The sequence below is a fragment of the Sycon ciliatum genome, chromosome 13, assembly GCF_964019385.1.
Source record: "Sycon ciliatum chromosome 13, ocSycCili1.1, whole genome shotgun sequence".
NCBI classification, from domain to species: domain Eukaryota; kingdom Metazoa; phylum Porifera; class Calcarea; order Leucosolenida; family Sycettidae; genus Sycon; species Sycon ciliatum.
This window is the reverse complement of record NC_088655.1, coordinates 9,644,651-9,663,629: the sequence shown is the minus strand read 5'-3', so window position 1 is coordinate 9,663,629 and position 18,979 is coordinate 9,644,651. Positions and strand designations below refer to the sequence as shown.

At 48.7% G+C, this 18,979-nt stretch overlaps 1 protein-coding gene across 1 annotated transcript in view; it reads right to left on the bottom strand.

Moving 5' to 3' along the window:
* Positions 1-8,463: 8,463 nt before the first annotated feature.
* The window catches only part of LOC135829699 (uncharacterized), a 163,336-nt gene continuing 152,820 nt past the window's right edge, over positions 8,464-18,979 (bottom strand). The window contains exons 41-49 of the mRNA XM_065342090.1: positions 18,886-18,957; positions 18,402-18,473; positions 17,719-17,790; positions 17,130-17,201; positions 14,907-14,978; positions 13,773-13,885; positions 12,626-13,009; positions 11,314-11,442; positions 8,464-10,313 (exon numbers count right to left, since the gene is read on the bottom strand). Of these exons, the coding sequence (XP_065198162.1) occupies positions 9,505-10,313; positions 11,314-11,442; positions 12,626-13,009; positions 13,773-13,885; positions 14,907-14,978; positions 17,130-17,201; positions 17,719-17,790; positions 18,402-18,473; positions 18,886-18,957 (1,795 nt within the window). The 3' untranslated portion in view covers positions 8,464-9,504. The remainder of the gene's footprint in view (positions 10,314-11,313; positions 11,443-12,625; positions 13,010-13,772; positions 13,886-14,906; positions 14,979-17,129; positions 17,202-17,718; positions 17,791-18,401; positions 18,474-18,885; positions 18,958-18,979) is intronic.

Here is an 18,979-nt window from a genome sequence, read left to right as displayed (position 1 = left end):
CGAAGTTGATGAATCGCAAAAAGAGATCACGTACACCCTCGCGATCGATCGCGAGCACGTGGACCTAGCATCGCGCACACGCTGGCCAGGGAGGCTCTTCGCGCGCTTGAGTCATGACCAAACCAGTAACACACCGACAGTGCAATTCTGGCGCCAGAATTAGAGAAATTCCGCCTTCTCTTCAGAATTGATGGATTCGACGGAATTGGATGAAATCAATTCTAACGACGGAATTTGTCACTTTTTGTGTAATCGAACTGTGCATCAACAATAACTAATTCTAGAATTGACCGAAATGCGTGTAGTCGAAAGCGCCCATAGTATAAGTAATAGTTTCACACATGCCACCCATGGCATGGTGCGCCACCACCATGCCATGGGTGGCAAATACAGCACACTGTGACTAGTCTAGTGGAGTCTACGGGTTATGTACTCTTGATACTGGATGCGTGCGTGCGTGTGTGTCTTCATCAGCCTTGCAAGCTGTTGAATGGTGTAATCCCAGCACAAGTTGCTATGTCTAACATAGCTGTTCGCTATCATCGCTTCCGCGATGGGCATGTCTGAGGTCTGAGGTGTCTACATCATGGTGTGTAGATCTACTGGTCATGACATCGATACAATCCTTGTATCGATGGCGACACTAAGCGTCGTAACTGTAAGTTTTTAGTACACAGTTACTTTCACTCCTATCTCGAATCTCACCACTGACTGTCCATAGCCGGTGACGGCTTGTTTTACGCTCATCATTCCTCTGCAAGTCGTGTAGGCCGCAGGTCAAAGTTTTCGACTGCAGCGGTCTAGGTCTCCGTCGGTCTATTCTGCTCCCCCTGTTAGTTGAGTCGACTTCCACCAGGCCACCACCTAGGCACCATCCGACAGCCATCCGGGACAGCGTTTTCTCTGCCTGCTTGTCTTGCTAGCAGAAGACCAACTGCTTTCAACCCAAAAGTACTTCACGCTGAGTGCCAGCTCTCGTTGCTCTCGAGTAGATTGCATTCCGACTCCGACGCCTGCACAACCCGCAGCACCCAGAAAGCGTCCAGCCTATAAAAAGTATAACCGCCGGGCTTGGACAGGTTGAACGGCTTGAACGAAAGCCGTGCCCTAAACTCACCAACTAGCCTCTTCCCGCGAATATCGGATAGCGGCAAGCTTCGAGCCATGCCAATGCGAGGATACCTGGAATACTAGTAATGCACGTCTACAAAACTAGCTCAGTAGCTGAGCCACGCTCCTGTCACATGTACAGTCATGACCCGCGCGACTCCATTGCCTGCTCAAAGCACGCGAAGCCCGAGGATGCAGCTACGGATAACCCCATCGGCATCGGCCATGGCGAGCAGCGATATGCGGGCCCGGCCGGAGACGCGTAGTATAGTAGGCTAGCGCATGGTCGACCGGTCCGCGACGTGCAGCTAGCTCACGACACGGCGTAACGACAAGTCGTGCAACTGGAGTATTGCTACAATTCGAGGTGAGGAACTCTGCTCGAATATTGCGCACCTTTTAGTTCATACATGTAATACTTTGCGCACCTTTTAGTTCATACATGTAAGAAACTAAGTTACTTGCAGCTTGCATAATACGGAGGATTAGCAAGACGAAATTCGCGTTCGCGTTCGCTCTCCAAGGAAAGTCGAACTCAGTGACGGAATTCGCGTTATGAGACGGATTAGCAAACAGAATTCGCACATGCATGACGTTGACACGACGTACATTGTGTACAGACAGTACAGCGTGGTAAATTTATGACTGCCCTGACACGAAATACATAATCCTACGCAGTTGCGAGGGCATGACGCTCTGATCAGGCCCGAGGTCTGTGAGTGATCTTGCCCGAGGTCGCGACGCCCAAGGGGCGTAGCCCCGAGGGCGTCGCGACCGCGGGCAAGATCACTCACATGACCGAGGGCCTGATCAGAGCGTCATGCCCGATGCAACTGTGTAGGATTGCGATTCAGACAAGGCCCACATATATGGAGATGTTAAAAGAGAAAAAAAGCCTTGGCAATGGCAAAATGCCGCAATGTCACATTGTGTGCAATGTCCATCACAAACAGATTTGTTTGGTCAGGACTTTCCACTTTTGAGATGAAAGTATTCAAGTACAGTGAAGGCAGTAGTAACGTTAGTAGTACCAGTAATATGATTTACAGATGGAGCGGACTCGCTCCCTTCTATTTACACTGCAACGTTCGAACACATTTTCGTAGTTAAAACAACGTTTCGGCATATAGCCCTCATCAGGTTTGCAATGATGTGCACTCTACAAAGGAGCAGCAAATATACTGTGCTGTGCTGTGTTTGCGCCAAATGTGTCAGCTACAAAGGTGGCGAAAGGGATTGGTGATATATTAATATCCAGATACGATATATTCACAGTAGTGCCCAGCCAGCATTAGTGTTTACTTGCGGCCGCAAGTTGCGGATTTCAACAGCTTCTCGCAGTTTTCTGCTTGCTCTGTCGCCTGCCCTTGCCAGGACTGACACAGCCGAGAACACACTATCCGCAGCAGCTATACTCTCGCCAGAATGTTTGTCGCGCACGTGGTCACCCCATGGCTTATCGAGAGTGCGGCGGCGTGCCTCGCCATTGTGCTCCCGAATTCTTGTTTCCAAGGAGCATTCCGTCTCCCCTACATACGTTTCCCGGCACCATTTGCATTGCAATTCGTAGACTACATTCTTTGTCATACATACTCGTTCGCCTCCAGACTGACAGGTAATGCAAGGCCCTAGTGGACGTCCTCTCCGTCTTTTTTCAGTAATGTTGGGCTCGTTTACGCACTTGGGTGGTAACAGCGCCGAACGGCATAGTTGACGCCTGAGGCTGCCCGAGCTAGTGCTCGTATACGACACGTACCGGCAACTTGTATTTCCGTATTGCTTTGTTCACATGGTGGTGTACTTCATCGGACTTGAACGGTAGTTTAAGGAAGGCAGAGCGGGGATTACCGCGTCGTCTACGCCGAGGTTTCCTGGCAGCTTCCCTTGCTTCCGATATGATACTGTCTGGGTAGTTATTTATGCGCAGTTGTTTGTGTATTTTTTGTTCGCTCTCGGCTTGCATCATGGGGTTAGACGATAGTCGCTGTGCCCTTAGGAATTGAGATTGAGCAACGGCTAACTTGATGTGGTGAGGAACTGCCGATGAATAATCCACCAGTAGGCCACTACTGCATGCCTTCTGGAACAATTTGAATGACAGCTCCCCGGTTTGCCCAACCGCGATCGTTACGTCCATGTAGTCTATGCAGCCACACATCTTGCTCTGCTGCTCCACCTGCGCATACCTGATACGGTGGTGCGCTTACGGGCGGGCTGCCTGGGCCCCAGATGCCTCCCTGATGCGCCACGGGGTGCCGTCGAAGCACCTGTATCACTTTGGTGATCCAAATGCGAATGCAGCCTTGCCGGTCGCCCGCCGGCCTGCCGCCTACGCGACCAGCCTGAGACTGGCCCTGCCGCATTTGGCGCTTCTAAATGCTGCGATCCGGTAGACAGCTCACTGGGCTGCCAAATACGTGACTGGCTTGAGGACAGTTCCACACTGCACGGCAGGGCGCCCAGCTCAGGTCGCACGCCGTAGCGGCGTGAGCTGGGCGCGGTGAGGGTTGGTGATAACTACAGTTTCCTCCTTCCTCCTCCGGAAACTTCCATTATTTCGCGACGGTGCCCCCTAACGAATATACTTATGTATGTATGTATGTATAACTCATACTCACAAGGTGATCGTAGAGGCATTAATCAGCGAGAGAATTGTGAATGATGTCTCTGAATCCAACTCTATCGTGTGCTGCATGAGAGAGAGCATACAAGGGAAGACCCGTCCAACTTTTAATGTTAGAAATCCATGATGTCGCGGGCCTTCCTCTCGGTCGAGATCCAGGAGTTGATCCTTGCAGGAAGGGCTTGGAGAAAACGTCATGTCTCGTAACATGGCCAAACCACATCAACTTAAATTTCTTGACTTCGTTCGCTAGCCGCATCCTTGCTCCGATGATGTCATTGATTTCTTCCAGGATAGATTGGTTGGTACGCCGGTCGTGGTATGTTACTCCTAAGAGTCGGCGGAAGCATTTCATCTCGAAGGATGAAATTCTTCTCATTGATGGGGCAGATAATGTCCAAGATTGGCATCCGTATAAAACAGTCGCTAGCACAATAGACCTAACAAAACGAAATTTAGTAGGCAAAGAAAGTGATGGCGATTTCCAAATGAATTGAAGTTCAATGATCTTTTGCTTCCCTAGTGCTAAGCGCCTTCTTATCTCCACATCGGACTTGCCAATATACTTATAGCGAAAGTTAATTCCAGTGTCTGCTCTAGGATTGTAGGACAGCCAGGTGCACGTGTACCTGGCGCAACCGTTTCAACCGGGTTGGAGCCGGGTACACCTGGCGCTGTCTTACCAGCCGAAACACATGCTTTAACTGGTTGGTTAGTTTATTTTAATTCGGACAATAAACGGGAACTAGGCCCAATGATATAAAGGCGAATGGATAAGCCGCATTTAGAAAAGAGAGGACAGAAATTAGAAAATTACGAAAGAAGAAGAAGTATCTGACACATACAAGCCATGTAGTCAGTCCTTTCAAAGTTCGAAAGTGTAAAGTACCAGCCGGGTCACAGGTGACCCGGTACTATATTTTCAACCGGGTCCAAGCGCCGCCCAACCGGGTGGATTACCCGGCTCACCCGGCGCTGGAGCAGACACTGAATTCCGAACGAAAATTAGTACTTATACAGTATAACGGCATGTCTTAGAGTATAGTCCTATAGAGGTGTTGCACCTCATTCACATAAGTCATAACCATGGGTGTGGCCATATTGGTTCCAACTCCACCCAATCCCTGAATCTATGCAACCATGCTGGTTCCACTGTCCACAGGACATCATCACTTCAAGTCCAGCATACACACATTTAGCCACATGTCTCGGATGGAGAGCCAATGATGACTTTACAGGAAAGAAAAAGGACCAAGGAACTACAAGTTACTGCAAGGCTGTTGGAGTGCGCATCCAAGGCGTGCTAGATCTGATTGCCAGTTAGGTGTAGAATGTCAGTACTGTTGCGGGTCAGTGTGGTGCAATGTTATCATGGCATGAGCTGATTGTCACATCACTGGTGGTGTTAGTGGAGAGTATAGCCACGGTGTAATTTGCAGTTCCTTGGTCCTCTTCCTTTCCTATACAATTAGCCACATGACGTGCATGACAAAGATGTGAGACCACTCTACATGACCAGGGGTGTCAGAAGGTATTTTAGCGTGGCACGGTCAACCATCTGAAGTACAATTTACTCATGGGGGAGTGGTGGCTGAGCCGAATTTTTTTTATATCCCACATCAGACCGTCCGACGCCCCTGATGACTTCTAGTATACAAGGTTTCAAACGTCGTAAGTCACTCCTGCAAGGAGCATTGCATCATGAATGACATCAACTTGAACAGTTCTGTTGCCGGCTGTCCGGACATGCACCCATCGTAACCGGACAGCATTGCATGCGCATGCGGGAGTTGCACACTTTTTGCCAGTATATGGGATGCGTTATGAGCTCCTCATCATGTGCATGCTTCGTGTACACCACCATTAAATAATTTTACAGGACAAGCATGCCGTCCCTACCCTAGGCCCTGCACATAAAGACTACTCGTAGTATATGTAGCCTGGTTTTGTCTTGTTCTTCAGTATCACGACGTTGCTAGTACAGCCAGACTTCGCTTTTAACCGCACACATCCGTTTTCCACAAAAATATCCGGATGGGCGAGGGAACCGGATAATTGAACACCAGTTATGTTGGATGCATCGCGTATGCTGTAAATCTGTAACCAGCTATGTTCTTCCGGATGGTGTGGGATCCGGATAAAAGAGGACTGGATAAGAAAGGACCGGATGAAAGAGGACAGGATAAGAGAGGACCTGATGAGAGAGGTCCGGATAAGTGAGGTCTGATTGTACAAACACACAGGCCAGGTCAAAGCCATATATACGCACATGTCCGTTATGTCACTCATGATTTCCACAGAAACTGGCGAAAGAGTAGTAACATTTCCACTACCTCCCCCCCCTCCCTCCCACACGCACAGAGGGTGCCTTGGGGACGAGGTGCCCGAGGGTGCCTTGGGGCCGAGGTGCCCGTAACCATGGTAACTTCCAAGTCCAGACAAGAGGGATAAGAGTGTATTTCAAACTTTTAATTTAGATTATGTATTATGCGTTTTCAAAGTACAAAGCGGAGTTGTTGTTGGCTTGCAAAAGTGGTCAATTCTGAAATATACACGAGTCATGTTCGGATGATTTGTTTTGTCCAGGCCAGCACTCCAAATTAGCACTTGCGGATCTAGATCCCCTTCAAAACAAGCAAAATGCATGATTGCCAATATCTTGCTTTTTATTATTACAGGTCGTCCCTCGTTAATACATAATCTCTGGGAATTGAGAAATCTTATGTATTAACGGGGTTATGTACTAAACGAAAGTGTACATAACTTGCTTGTGTACCAGAATTCTTCACTTTTTTCAACTTTTCTGAGCGTTTCTGGCTACCATGGCTAGGGAGCGAGATATTCTTGATTCCCTCGGTATAACATAAAAAAAATTTTATAACGGTCACAGTCAGCAAAGATTCTACAGTTTACATGATACATGTCCAGCCGCGCCTGTACAGTCACTCGAAAAAAAACAGAGCTTTGTCGGTTTGTGATGTGCGCTCTGATTTCTGAGCTAATTGCGTTCATAAGTAGGCCAAAAGACCAACAAATTAGGTACTATTGAGGTAGGTGGCATCCGGGTACGGAAAAATGTTATGTACTAACGGGGTTTATGTACTAACGAATTATATACTAACCGACAAAATTTGTATGGAAGTGACCACGTTTCGTCCGGGACTTGATATTTCTTATGTACTAACAGGGTTTATGTACTAACCGGACTCGTATTAACGGGGGACGACCTGTATGTAGAAAGGAAAAGGACATAATTATGGATATGAGTTAAGAGAAACTCTCCATCACTGTAACCAGATACTATTATACAGTCAGAAAGTGCAAAGACTAGGCACACAACTGACAGAGTACTGAGACATTCGACGACCTGACACCTAGCTTCAACACGTCTCTGTAGCGCAAACCGACAGCCTTCCAACTTGGAAGGTTCAAGGTTATGGAAAGACCAAAGAGGGGGAAGGCAAGCGCAACGAAAACGAGCACAAGCTTCAGTGCCAACGGAACAAAGAATGCCGACTGTTACTGGACGAATGTCTCAGTATGAATGTCTCAGTACTCTGTCAGTTTTGTGCCGAGTCTTTGCACTTTCTGACTGTATATAGTATCTGGTTACAGTGATGGAGAGTTACTCTAATTTGTATCCATATGTCCTTTTCCTTTCTACATTTATTATTGGCTCAACATCCGAGTTTTATTATTTTATAATTATAATTATGAGCTGCCCTGTACGTTACACAGCACTATTCACAGTTTTACACCACAAACCACAGCATCAGTCACACCACAGTCGGGGCACAGGCCACCACCACCACCACCACCACCACCAGCAGCAACAGCACCACCACCAGCAGCAACAGCACCACCAACAGCACCACCAGCAGCAACAGCACCACCAGCAGCAGCAGCAACAGCACCACCACCACCAGCAGCAGCACCACCACCACCAGCAGCAGCAGTACCACCACCAGCAGCAGCAGTACCACCAGCAGCAGCAGCAGTACCACCAGCAGCAGCACCACCACCACCAGCAGTAGCACCAGCAGCAGTACCACCAGCACCACCGCCACCAGCAGCAGCAGCACCACCAGTACCAGCAGCAGCAGCACCGCCAACAGCAACAGTACCACCAACACCAGCACCTCCACCAACACCAGCAGCAGCACCAGCAGCAGCACCACCACCACCACCACCAGCAGCAGTACCACCAGCAGCAGCAGCAGCACCACCAGCAGCAGCACCACCACCACCACCAGCAGCACCACCACCACCACCAGCAGCAGCAGCAGCAGCAGCACCACCACCACCACCACCAGCAGCAGCAGCAGCAGCACCAGCAGCAGCAGCAGCACCACCAGCACCACCACCAGCAGCAGCACCACCAGCAGCACCACCACCAGCACCAGCAGCAGCAGCAGCAGCACCACCACCACCACCAACAGCAGCACCACCAGCAGTACCACCACTAGCACCAGCAGCAGCACCACCAGCAGTGCCACCACCACCACCAACAGCAGCACCAGCAGCAGTACCACCACCACCACCAACAGCAGCACCACCAGCAGTACCACCACTAGCACCAGCAGCAGCACCACCAGCAGTGCCACCACCACCACCAACAGCAGCACCACCAGCAGTACCACCACCACCACCAACAGCAGCAGCACCAGCAGTACCACCACTAGCACCAGCAGCAGCAGCACCCAACAGCACACCGGCGGTCACAGTTATCACAGAATTAGAACTGCTTTATTACACGCGTTTACAATGCTTGCTGCTACCGTAGTTTAGAACCAGTAGTCTTAGTCTGCCACCTATTACTTCTTGCTTATGCACATGATGTGTGATCATCAACTAGATGCTCCTAGAACTTCCCCAGCTTGGCACTAGACGGTCTAAACGAGCTAAACCATATAAAGAAATCTGTCCAAGGCACTGAGCCATATAAAGAAATCTGTCTGAGGCACTAACTAAGCCATATATAGAAATCTGTCTAAGGCAGCCTAAATAAATGTACTTGCCGTTACTGCGGCTACTTGAAGTACAATTTAGAGAACGCAGCTGGCATATACATGCACCTAGAAGTACAGTCTGATAACTGTAGGCAAGTGCGTATTAGTGAAGGAAATCTGCCCGGGATGGTGAAACAAAAAGGGATGAATCCACCAGATGATGTCCAGGTGGACAACTGGGGAGGCACTGGGTTCACGTCGAAAATACAGAAGAGAGGAAAATTCAGGGAAAACCCATGCCAGGTGCATGGTGGCAGGCCATAGAATGCACTAAAAATAAAAGGGTCAGTTATCGAGGACAGCTGAGCTCCAATAAATAATACATGCAGAGAAACTATACATAATCTGTTCTGCTAACAGAAGAGAAAGAGGAGAGTGGCAGAAGAAGAAGAAAGGAGAGAAGCTTGCTGCCTACTAGTATGACATCACATACAATGTACCATTTTCACGACTCGCATCATATACTGACCTCGTACACCGACATCATTTTACATTTCACTACTCACATCATCTACAAACCCATGACTCACATTATGACATCATCTACAAACCCATGACTCACATTATGACATAATCTACCGACCTCTTACACCGTTTCATGGTCCACATCATAAAGAGACTACACACACACAAAAACAGACTTACAACATGCCATGAGTGAAATCACTGCAACAGCGGCGGCCCCTACTCCCTAGCTCATACTACTACTGCATCTCCCCGGCATCTTCTACCTACAGCACACGCCAGTGTGGTAGGGAGAAGCTAGAGGAAGTCGGCCATTGCCTCGGCGAGGTTATCAGCCGTCCCAAGGCTGTTAGCATCGTCAGTTCTTGGTGACGCGCTAGCCGGACGGTAGTGCTTGGCGGCTGGTGGCTTGGCATAGTGTCCCAGGAACTCAGAGTCGGCACCTGCACTGCCGCTGGGTGCATCGTCCAGGTTGGATCCGGGGCGAGATGGGTTCGAGTACTGAGCAGGTCCTGCTGCTGCTGCTGCCCTATTGGAGTCCTCTGCAGGGCTGCTGACACCGGACAGCGACACAGTCTTGTAATGCGAGTCGTCAACAGGCGGTGCCGCGTACTCCACTTCGGCAGTGTCGTACGTTGCCATGGCGTCCAAGGCGCTGCTGTTGATGATGACGTCATTCGTGACGCCCGCCTCTGCGGCCGACGCGGCCGAAGAGCCACGCGGGCGCGGGGCCACGGATGGAGGCATCCGCTTTGATTGCACGCTATTAACACGACCCATTGACCTGTTGTCAATGCACATGTACAGACTGGGGTCGTCTTCTTGCTGCTGCTGGGCTGCTGGCACTTCGGGTTGGCTGGCAGCCTGCACTGCCCCGGTCTGGTTGCGGCAGGATGAATCCGCTTCAACCACGTCATACAGGGAGCTGCTCAACAAGCCAGGAGGTTGGTGCAGCTTGACTTGGGAGACATCGTCAGAGCCGATCCCTGAAGCAGAGTCGGCCGTGATCGAGTATTCGTCGACGCTTGATGAAATTGAGCTGTGGGTGGGCAGGCCTGTCAGGTGAACCTGGCTCTCACGTTTGCCATTGCCCCGTTTGAACATTCCTGCAAAGGAAACACGAACACAGTGTGTTAGTGACATGAACTAGTTGCGCTCGGTGAAATCCGACAGAAAGTAGTGCATTTGGTGCCCTGAACTTGCAGGTTCACGGATTGGCATGCTAGCGTCGCCAGCTACATCATGCACGTGACAGGCGCGTGCATATACTGCACCACACAATCGGTCAGTGCTCAAATCGCATTTTCCCATCAATATCACTCACTTTCAACTCTACGGGATTCATTACGGTTGGCTCAAACTGCCTGAATTTTTGAATCCACACGCACGAAAGACGTTCCAAGACTTCCACCGTTCGTATTTTTTTTCAAAAGAGTTCCGGGTTTTCCAGTAACTTTGGCCAAAGTTCGGCTAAAAAAACAGGGGGAGCCGTTGCGTTTCCGTAAAATATTGAACGTTAGAAGGATAGCCAAGGTCGAGAACAAAACAACAAGCCATTATTTGTCAAAATCGAACAAGAAACGGCTCAGCGCATCTATTTTCCGTGCACGCGCGCGCGTACTTTGGCCGACAAGGTGTGGAGAATTTCTGAAGAAGAAGAATAACAAGAGCAGCAGCGCTCGGAACAGCCACACACACTCCCAATACAAACACACCCACTCCCTATACAAACACACCTCCTTAGAAATACTACTGGTGGTCAACATTCAACAATACATTAAACTAGGGCTGAGTCGGGTAGCATTTTCTTCGGGTATCGGGTCCGGGTAGTTTTCCACGGGTAGCACGGGTACCCGATCGGGTAATGTTCCCATGGTAAAACCACAATGCACACCGGCCCCTTCCCTTACACACTGGGTAGACATGCGTGAGTTATTTGTACACGTGCACTGCAGACCATGGTAGACCTCTCTCTCTCTCTCTACTCTTTCTACATGTCATCTGCGACTTCGGGTTTTCGGGTACGATTCGGTACCCGTTTACCCGAGGTCCTCATGAGTAGCACGGGTACCCGACTACCCGTGCACACCACTACATTAAACTGACCTTTACCACTGACGTTGCTACCTTGGCTGTTTCTCCTGACGTAGAGCACGACAGCGAGGACAACCACCAGAATGACAACTCCACCAGCTACAGCTCCAATCACTATCGGGCCGGAGTTAGATTCAGCTGCTGCACATTTAGAAACAGAAATTATTGTGCATGCGTGCACGCGCGCGCACACACACACACGCACGCACACACACACACACACACACACACACACACACACACATGCACACACATGCATGCACACACACACACATGCATGCACACACACACACACACACACACACACACACACACACACACAACCACACACACACAACCACACACACACAACCACACACACACACATGCACGTACACACACACACACGCGCACACACACACGCGCACACACACACACACACACACACACACACACACACACACACATGCACGGACACACACACGAATATTCACTCACATGTTTGTTTTCAAGGCCTACTGTTTTCCCTTGCCAATAGCTCCACTTCTGCGTCCACAACAGACCCTAGACACGTCAGTACGTGGTTGGTACTAGTACTCAGTAAGTCAGTATCGCCGGCAAGTAAATAATGAAATGAAATGGATGGAAAGTGGTTTTGATAAGAACGGCGACACAACCAGTGCGTAGTATTAGTAACCATCGGAGAGAAAATGTTCTCAATTTGTACACATCTCTGTGGCTAGATTAGCACATAGGTGAGCCACAGGGTATATTTGCTGCCAAGGTTCGGTCTCTGCGGTGTTGTGTGGGATGCTGCAGTGTTGTGTGGATCCTCACAGTAAGTTGCTAGGATAGTCCTGTGTTCTGTGGATCCTCACCGTACCAGGGTAGTGCAATGTCTGTGGCAACCGATAATTCATCACTTCATGTCCATGCACAACTCATAATTCAACGCCCAATGTTCATTATGGACAGCTCATATTAGAGAGGTGCTGCAAAACGAGAATGTGTACAAACTTTCGCTCTACGCCATGAAGTGAGAAGCGTTGCACGAACTTTCGCGACTTTGGACGTGACACTTGCAGGAAACGCGAAACGAACTTTCGTCAGAATTTCGTGGGGTTGGGTCAGCAGGTTCACCGCGTGGACTCGTGCAAACTGCGAAAATGTGCAGAACACAAAGTGAGTGCAAAATTCGCACAAACGTTCGTCGCGCCCATCGCGAAACTTCGTGCATATTTTCGTTTTGCAGAACCTCCCTAATTCATCATGACACAATCACTTCTCCGCCTTTTGTAGGCGCAAACAAACCCTTGTTCCTTAGCAAAGATGCAGACATCCTTACCTGGCGCGTTCGGTGTTGTAGTTGGCTGCGTGGTTGGAGCAGTTGTCGGAACTGTTGTTGGGGTCGTGGTGGGGGTCGTGGTTGGGGTCGTAGTTGGGGTTGTGGTGGGAGTAGTTGTCGGAGTGGTTGTTGGAGTCGTGGTCGGAGTCGTGGTCGGAGTGGTGGTGGGCGTTGTAGTGGGTGTGGTAGTGGGCGTGGTGGTCGGAGTCGTTGTGGGAGGTTGCGTTGTGGGCGGCTGCGTTGTGGGTGGAATGGTGCCGTATTTGCATCCTGCGCTATACACATTACCAGAGCAGATAGGACCGCTTCCACTGCCCGATGCACAGTTAAGCAGAGGTGCTGGCAGCACGGTGCAGCTCTGGCTGCAAGTGGCGTTCCGAATTTCTGCATATGCACAAAATACAAACAAACACAGTACATGCATATGTGTGAGAGCACGCACACACGCACATGCACGCACACGTGCACTCACACGCACGCACACACGCACATGCATATGCGTGCGCGCACGCACACACACACACACACACACACACACACACACACACACACACACACACACACACACAGACGATGCATTGGAGGACAGGCGCATCTTTGGAGATAGTCAACGAGACAGCATACCGGTGTTCACTCCCATATCCGAATGTTGTCAAGTGATATGCAGTGTAAATCATTCATAAGAAGTCCTTTTCTAAAATTAATAGCATTGCAGTTGTTCTACTTTCATCCTTGCCAACTCCCTGAAGAGCACTCTGCACTTGAGAGAATGTTTACAGATCCTCACAGGGGCATAGCTGGTCCCCTTTGGGGGGGGGGGGGGGGGGGGGGGGAGTGCATGGCTGCTTATGTGTAAGATGGCTAGTGCATGCTATTCATTGTCATTTTGTGCATGCTGAACCAAGGTCGAAATGTTTATGGGGGAGGGGGGTGCACGTGCCCCTCGTGGCCCATGCGGCCTACACGCCTGGCTCCTCAGTAATGCATGTGTGTCTGTATGTCTGTGTTTGTGTGTGCATGTGTGTGTATTGTCATTTCGTGCATGCTGAACCTAGGTTGAAATTTTTATGGGAGAGACGGGGGGGGGGGGGGGGGTGCACGTGCCCCATGCGGGCTACATGCCTGGCTCCTCAGTAATGCCGCTTACCACGTCTTATGTAAGACACAGCACTGCTGTCGACGGATGCTTTCGCGAGACTCAGCACTCCAGTCAGAACACACAGCTTGGTGTTCAGCAGCAGGGTGTTCTCCGTGACGTCTCTGCATGCATGACACATCAACACATCAACACATAGCATGGACATGCAGATACTGTATTCAAAGGAGAGCAGTAGTACATCCAAGCACACTACACATGAGTACGCATGGACTTACACATGTACCCTCTCCCACACATACAGACATAGACTTAGACATAGACACAGATACGTGCACGTGCACACACACACACACATGCACATACACATACACACACATAAATACATTCACATACGTACACATACACATACACACACACACATGCACACACAAACACAGACATACAGACACACATACTTGTATACACACACACACACACACACACACACACACACACACACACACACACACACACACACATGCGTGAGTGCACGGCCGCATGCAAATACTTACCACACAGGTACGCGCCCCCAGCCCCCAACCCACAGCCTGTATCTTGTGCACTGGTGGCCAGTGAAATCTAAGCTTAGTAACAAAGCAGAGGAACAATCACTGAACTTTCCAATGCTCACAAGGATAGGTGAGGGTAGCACTAGCCCAGAGATGTTGAATTTGAGAGGCTGGATTTCATTGGAAACACGAGCAGCTGTCATTCATATCGCTGTGTGTGTGTGCGCGCGCGCGCGCGTGTGTGTGTGCACGGTGTGTATGTGTGTGCACGGTGTGTATGTGTGTGTGGTGTGTGTGTGTGTGTGTGTGTGTGTGGACCGGAGGGACTGGCGCGAGCGTAGCCGTCGGAAGCCACCAAGCCAGCCCCAACCAAGAGTGTTCGTCTGTGTCTGCGGCCGCGACTTTCGCCGTCCGAATGATTTATCCCGACACAAGAACTACTGCCTCGCCTAATAGCTATCATCGCCTTCGGCGATGGGCTTTCCAATGGTCCAAAAGTGTGTGTGTGTGTGTGTTTGTGTGTGTGTGTGTGTGTTTGTGTGTGTGTGTGTGTGCACGTGTGTGTGTATACATTTGTGTGTATGTATATATAATTAGTTGGTGGTGATATACATGCCTGCGTACTAGTACTTACACTGTATGTAGAGAAGACAGTGAAGTGAACAAGTTCTCCGGAAGTGTTGCCAGTCGATTGTTGGATATGGTTCTAGGGAAGATCAAGTTGGACAACATGCAATGTGAAGTTGTGCACATATATGTACAGTGGTGTAAAAACAAACAATAGGAGGACAGAGAAAGTGTTTTTACTCCAAGTTTCACGCACTAAGCGATCATCATTTCTCTGTCCTCCTATTGTTTGAACCAGCTCTACCTCTCGGTATTGAGCACTCTCTTGGACAGCCTGGAACCTCTCTGTTGTACAGTGGTGTATAAAAGCTACGGCTTTAGTGACTTTGGGGGGGGGGGGGGGGGGGGATTTGCAGGCTTCTTATTATGAGACAGGTGTTTCTCTGCATATGTATGTAAACACTAAACCAGGCTTATGTGCCGTCACGGTGCATCTCGAAAAACCAGGCTTGTATTCCGAACAGGCTTCTGAATGAAACCGGCTTTTATAGAAGCCAATGCGGTACATGTCGTTGAATTCTTTTATTTCAATTCGCTTAATTAAAGCACAGACAGTACTGCCTTCTTGCCAGAGATTGGCTCTCTGATTCCTACCAAAAACGAAAGTAGTATAAAATAGTAGAAGCATGAAAGTGTGAAAGGGAAGAAGATAGCAACTATGAAAGTGGTCCTTTACCAACGATACATGTTCATGTCAGTCAACCTCGTGAATAAAGACTTTGGCGAAAACAACAACTCGCGATTAACGACACTGTTTGTTTTCAGACCAAATAACTGTTTGATTTTCGACTCAATGCGGCGGCAAGAAAGTTGAAGTGACATCCCCGGCTTGATACCCGGGTGTGTGCTAGTCGATAATTATCTATCATGGCAGCCGCATGCACTTGCTCTACTGCAACACATCTGTCACACCGTCAGCATAGCCATACACAAGTAAGAAGGCACAGTTGCCGGTTTGTGATGCAACTTTAATTGAAATTATAAGTACTTGGTCCGCGTCATCAATATGTGTCGCTTAACTTTCAGCTTGGTTCTATGTCGCCAATGCTCACTTAGCAGCCCGTTTCACCCCACCTTTGGTTAGTTAGTTTACCAGTACCTGAAAGGTCTAGCTAGATTTCGAGTGGACATCAAGAGCGACGGGTGGGTGGTTCTGATTGATACCATGCCGCATCAAAATAGAACGTCTTGTTACACTGTACCGGCAAGATCAGCGCAATGCATAAGAAAATAATCGGCTACTCGGAATCAGTTCCATTTTCGTAAACTGACCGAGATCGCTTACCTCGGGGATCGCTCGTCAAGCTGAGATCGCAGTTCCCTCACCTCCAGCTCAACGCTCGGAACATCCAGCTGATCGTAGAGACTTTGCGTATGCAAAAAAGGGAAATGCGTACACTACAAATTGTAATGATCAACACATGCTTTTAGCTGTAGTTCGCATGCGCTGATCCCAAACCGCAGGAATCTCCAAGTTTCAACCACCTCTGAAGCTTGGAGAGCTTGGACAGCTTTGGAGAGCCTCCTGAAATTTGGAGAGGATTTAAGAACAGCTCTCGAACTTTTCCGAGAGTCTCCAACGTTTCCGAGAGGATTTAAGAACGCATCCTAAAGTTAACGATCTGCGAATTTGTGTGGGTTAACAAGGTGAAATGCTAACGAATTCTGTCTCAAAACCGGCAAATGACTGTACATGTACATATCGTTTGGCACGTAACGACTTCAAATGTTAACAATTCTTTGAAATTCGTTAACTCGTTAGAATTAAATGTTCGTTAACAATACTAGCCTTACAGTAGTCGACTGCCCACGCGAAGTGCTATAGAGAAGCCGACCGTCATGGTCGACTTCCCTCTAGAAAATATCCAGGCAGCGGAGAGAAAGGGAGATGAGCTTGCGAAAGCGAGAGACTTGATCCCGAGCAAAAATATTTGTCACCAGCGCGGAGAGCAGCGAACAGGAGGACCAAAAAAAGTATGAACCCTTCCTTGGACAATAAATTCCTCATGGCTAGTTGTCATTCTATGCCTTGCCTTCCATCGTACCAAGTTTTATCACCCCAAGTGCACTCGTTGTTGTCCAAAGTCCAAGTTCAAATTGTCGAAAGATAAGCGACAATATTGATGACGCGGACCAAGTACAAAAAACAGTCAATCAATTTGATGGGGCTAGCTAGCTTCTACATTGTTGAGTCTTTTAAAACAACTTAAAGTCCATCCCTTGGCCTTACAGATGTTGTAAAGCTGTGGTATCTTGAAAGATTGCGGATGGTAACGTTGTAAGGAGGTTTTGCTGCATCTCCCTGAGTTCAAATAACACACATACAGATACGAACAGATGAATTTTTCTCCTATGACACAAACATATGGACTTGGATGGAGAGCCAAGGATAAGTTTATAGGGAAGAAACATGTTATCATATAATTTAGAACCTTCCAAGTTGGAGGGCTGTTGGAGTGAACATCTGAGATGTGCTAGAGCTGATAGCCAGTTAGTTGCAGAACATCAGCGCCGTCGGTCGGTGTCGTGCAATGTTATTGCATGAGCTGATTGTTTAGTATCTGGTGGTGCAAGTGGACAGTATAGCGTAATTTGTAGTTCCTTGGTCCTTTTTCTTTCCTATAAACACGAACATATCATTTTTGTTACACCATTAATTCTTCAAGATATAGCATTATTCCACTGTCATGATATACAAAGAGCTCATGCACATGTGTGTGTGTGTGTGTGTGTGTGTGTGTGTGTGTGTGTGTGTGTGTCCGTGTGCGTGTGTGTGTGTGTGCATGTGCGCGTGTGTATGTATGTGCATAGTGACTTACAGCATGATCAGTGATGACAAGTTACTGAACACACCACTGGGCAGGCTCATGATCTGGTTCAGTGACATGTTCCTGGAGACAACACACACCAACCGGGAAAGAAAGCGTTTCAAAACACACTGCACAAGATTCTCATGTCCATGATCACGAATGAAAATCTTCTGATCACTGGCAGAAGGCATCTGCATTTACATGGATGTGTGGCACAGTTGCCAAGTCAATTTCCCATCATTGTATTTGTCGTCAATTTAATTGGACGAACTGTTGCTCTCCTCGCCACTCCACACCACAACAAAAGACTCGTGCAAACTGGGAGAGAGCGTTTTCTCTAACTTGCTTTCAGTAAGGTGACTGGAGAACCGCGCTCCAACAAAACGGACAAGAGAATGCGCGACCACATGTACAACATATTTAGTAGCCAGAATCGGCATCAGCTTTCCCCCATTCTCTTCGCGGCACACATTTATGCACAGCTGACACACCGTGCAGTAAAACAACCACCTCGATCGCTCTACTCTGCTGTTGTTTCTGCTCCTTTGTCTCGAAAATGTTTAGGTCCCACAGTGTCTGTGCAGAACAGTCCCTGCATGGAAAACACGGTCGCTTAACCCAGAGGTCGCTTACACCAGGTTTTACTGTACAACAGAAAGAGAGTGCTGGTGTCATGCTCCCACCACACTTACAGCTGTTTCAGTGCAAGGGTGCGTTGAAACAAACCCGCTGGAATGGTGCTAAGGCCGTTCTCCTGCAGGTCCCTGTAAGCAGAGCAGAAGAAAGGAGCAGGAAGACCAAACTGATGAGAAAAAAAGAGGACCAAGGAACTACAGGTTACGCTATAATGTCCACTAACACCACCAGTTACTTGACAATCAGCTCATGCGATAACATTGCACGACACTGACCAACGGTACTGATGGTGTTAGTTAGTAGACACTTCAGTCTAGATGGCCATCGTCAGCAACGATTTCCTATGAAAAAAAAACAGCAATATTCACAGGCAAAACAATTTGGAGAAACGTTGTTGCCATCACCCTTCGCTACGCATTGCGTTTAATTTTAAAGATTTCATGTGTGGCGTAAGGGGTTAGATCAACTACTCCACCCAGTCCCTATTTGGTTCTTGACAAAATATAGCTCACTCCACTGGTGGCTTTCCTTGTTACTTACAGAATCTGTACTCTTTGTAAGCCATCGAATGCGCCCGCTGAAATTTTGGATATCTGGTTGAACGACAGATTCCTAAAGGACAAACAGAGAACAT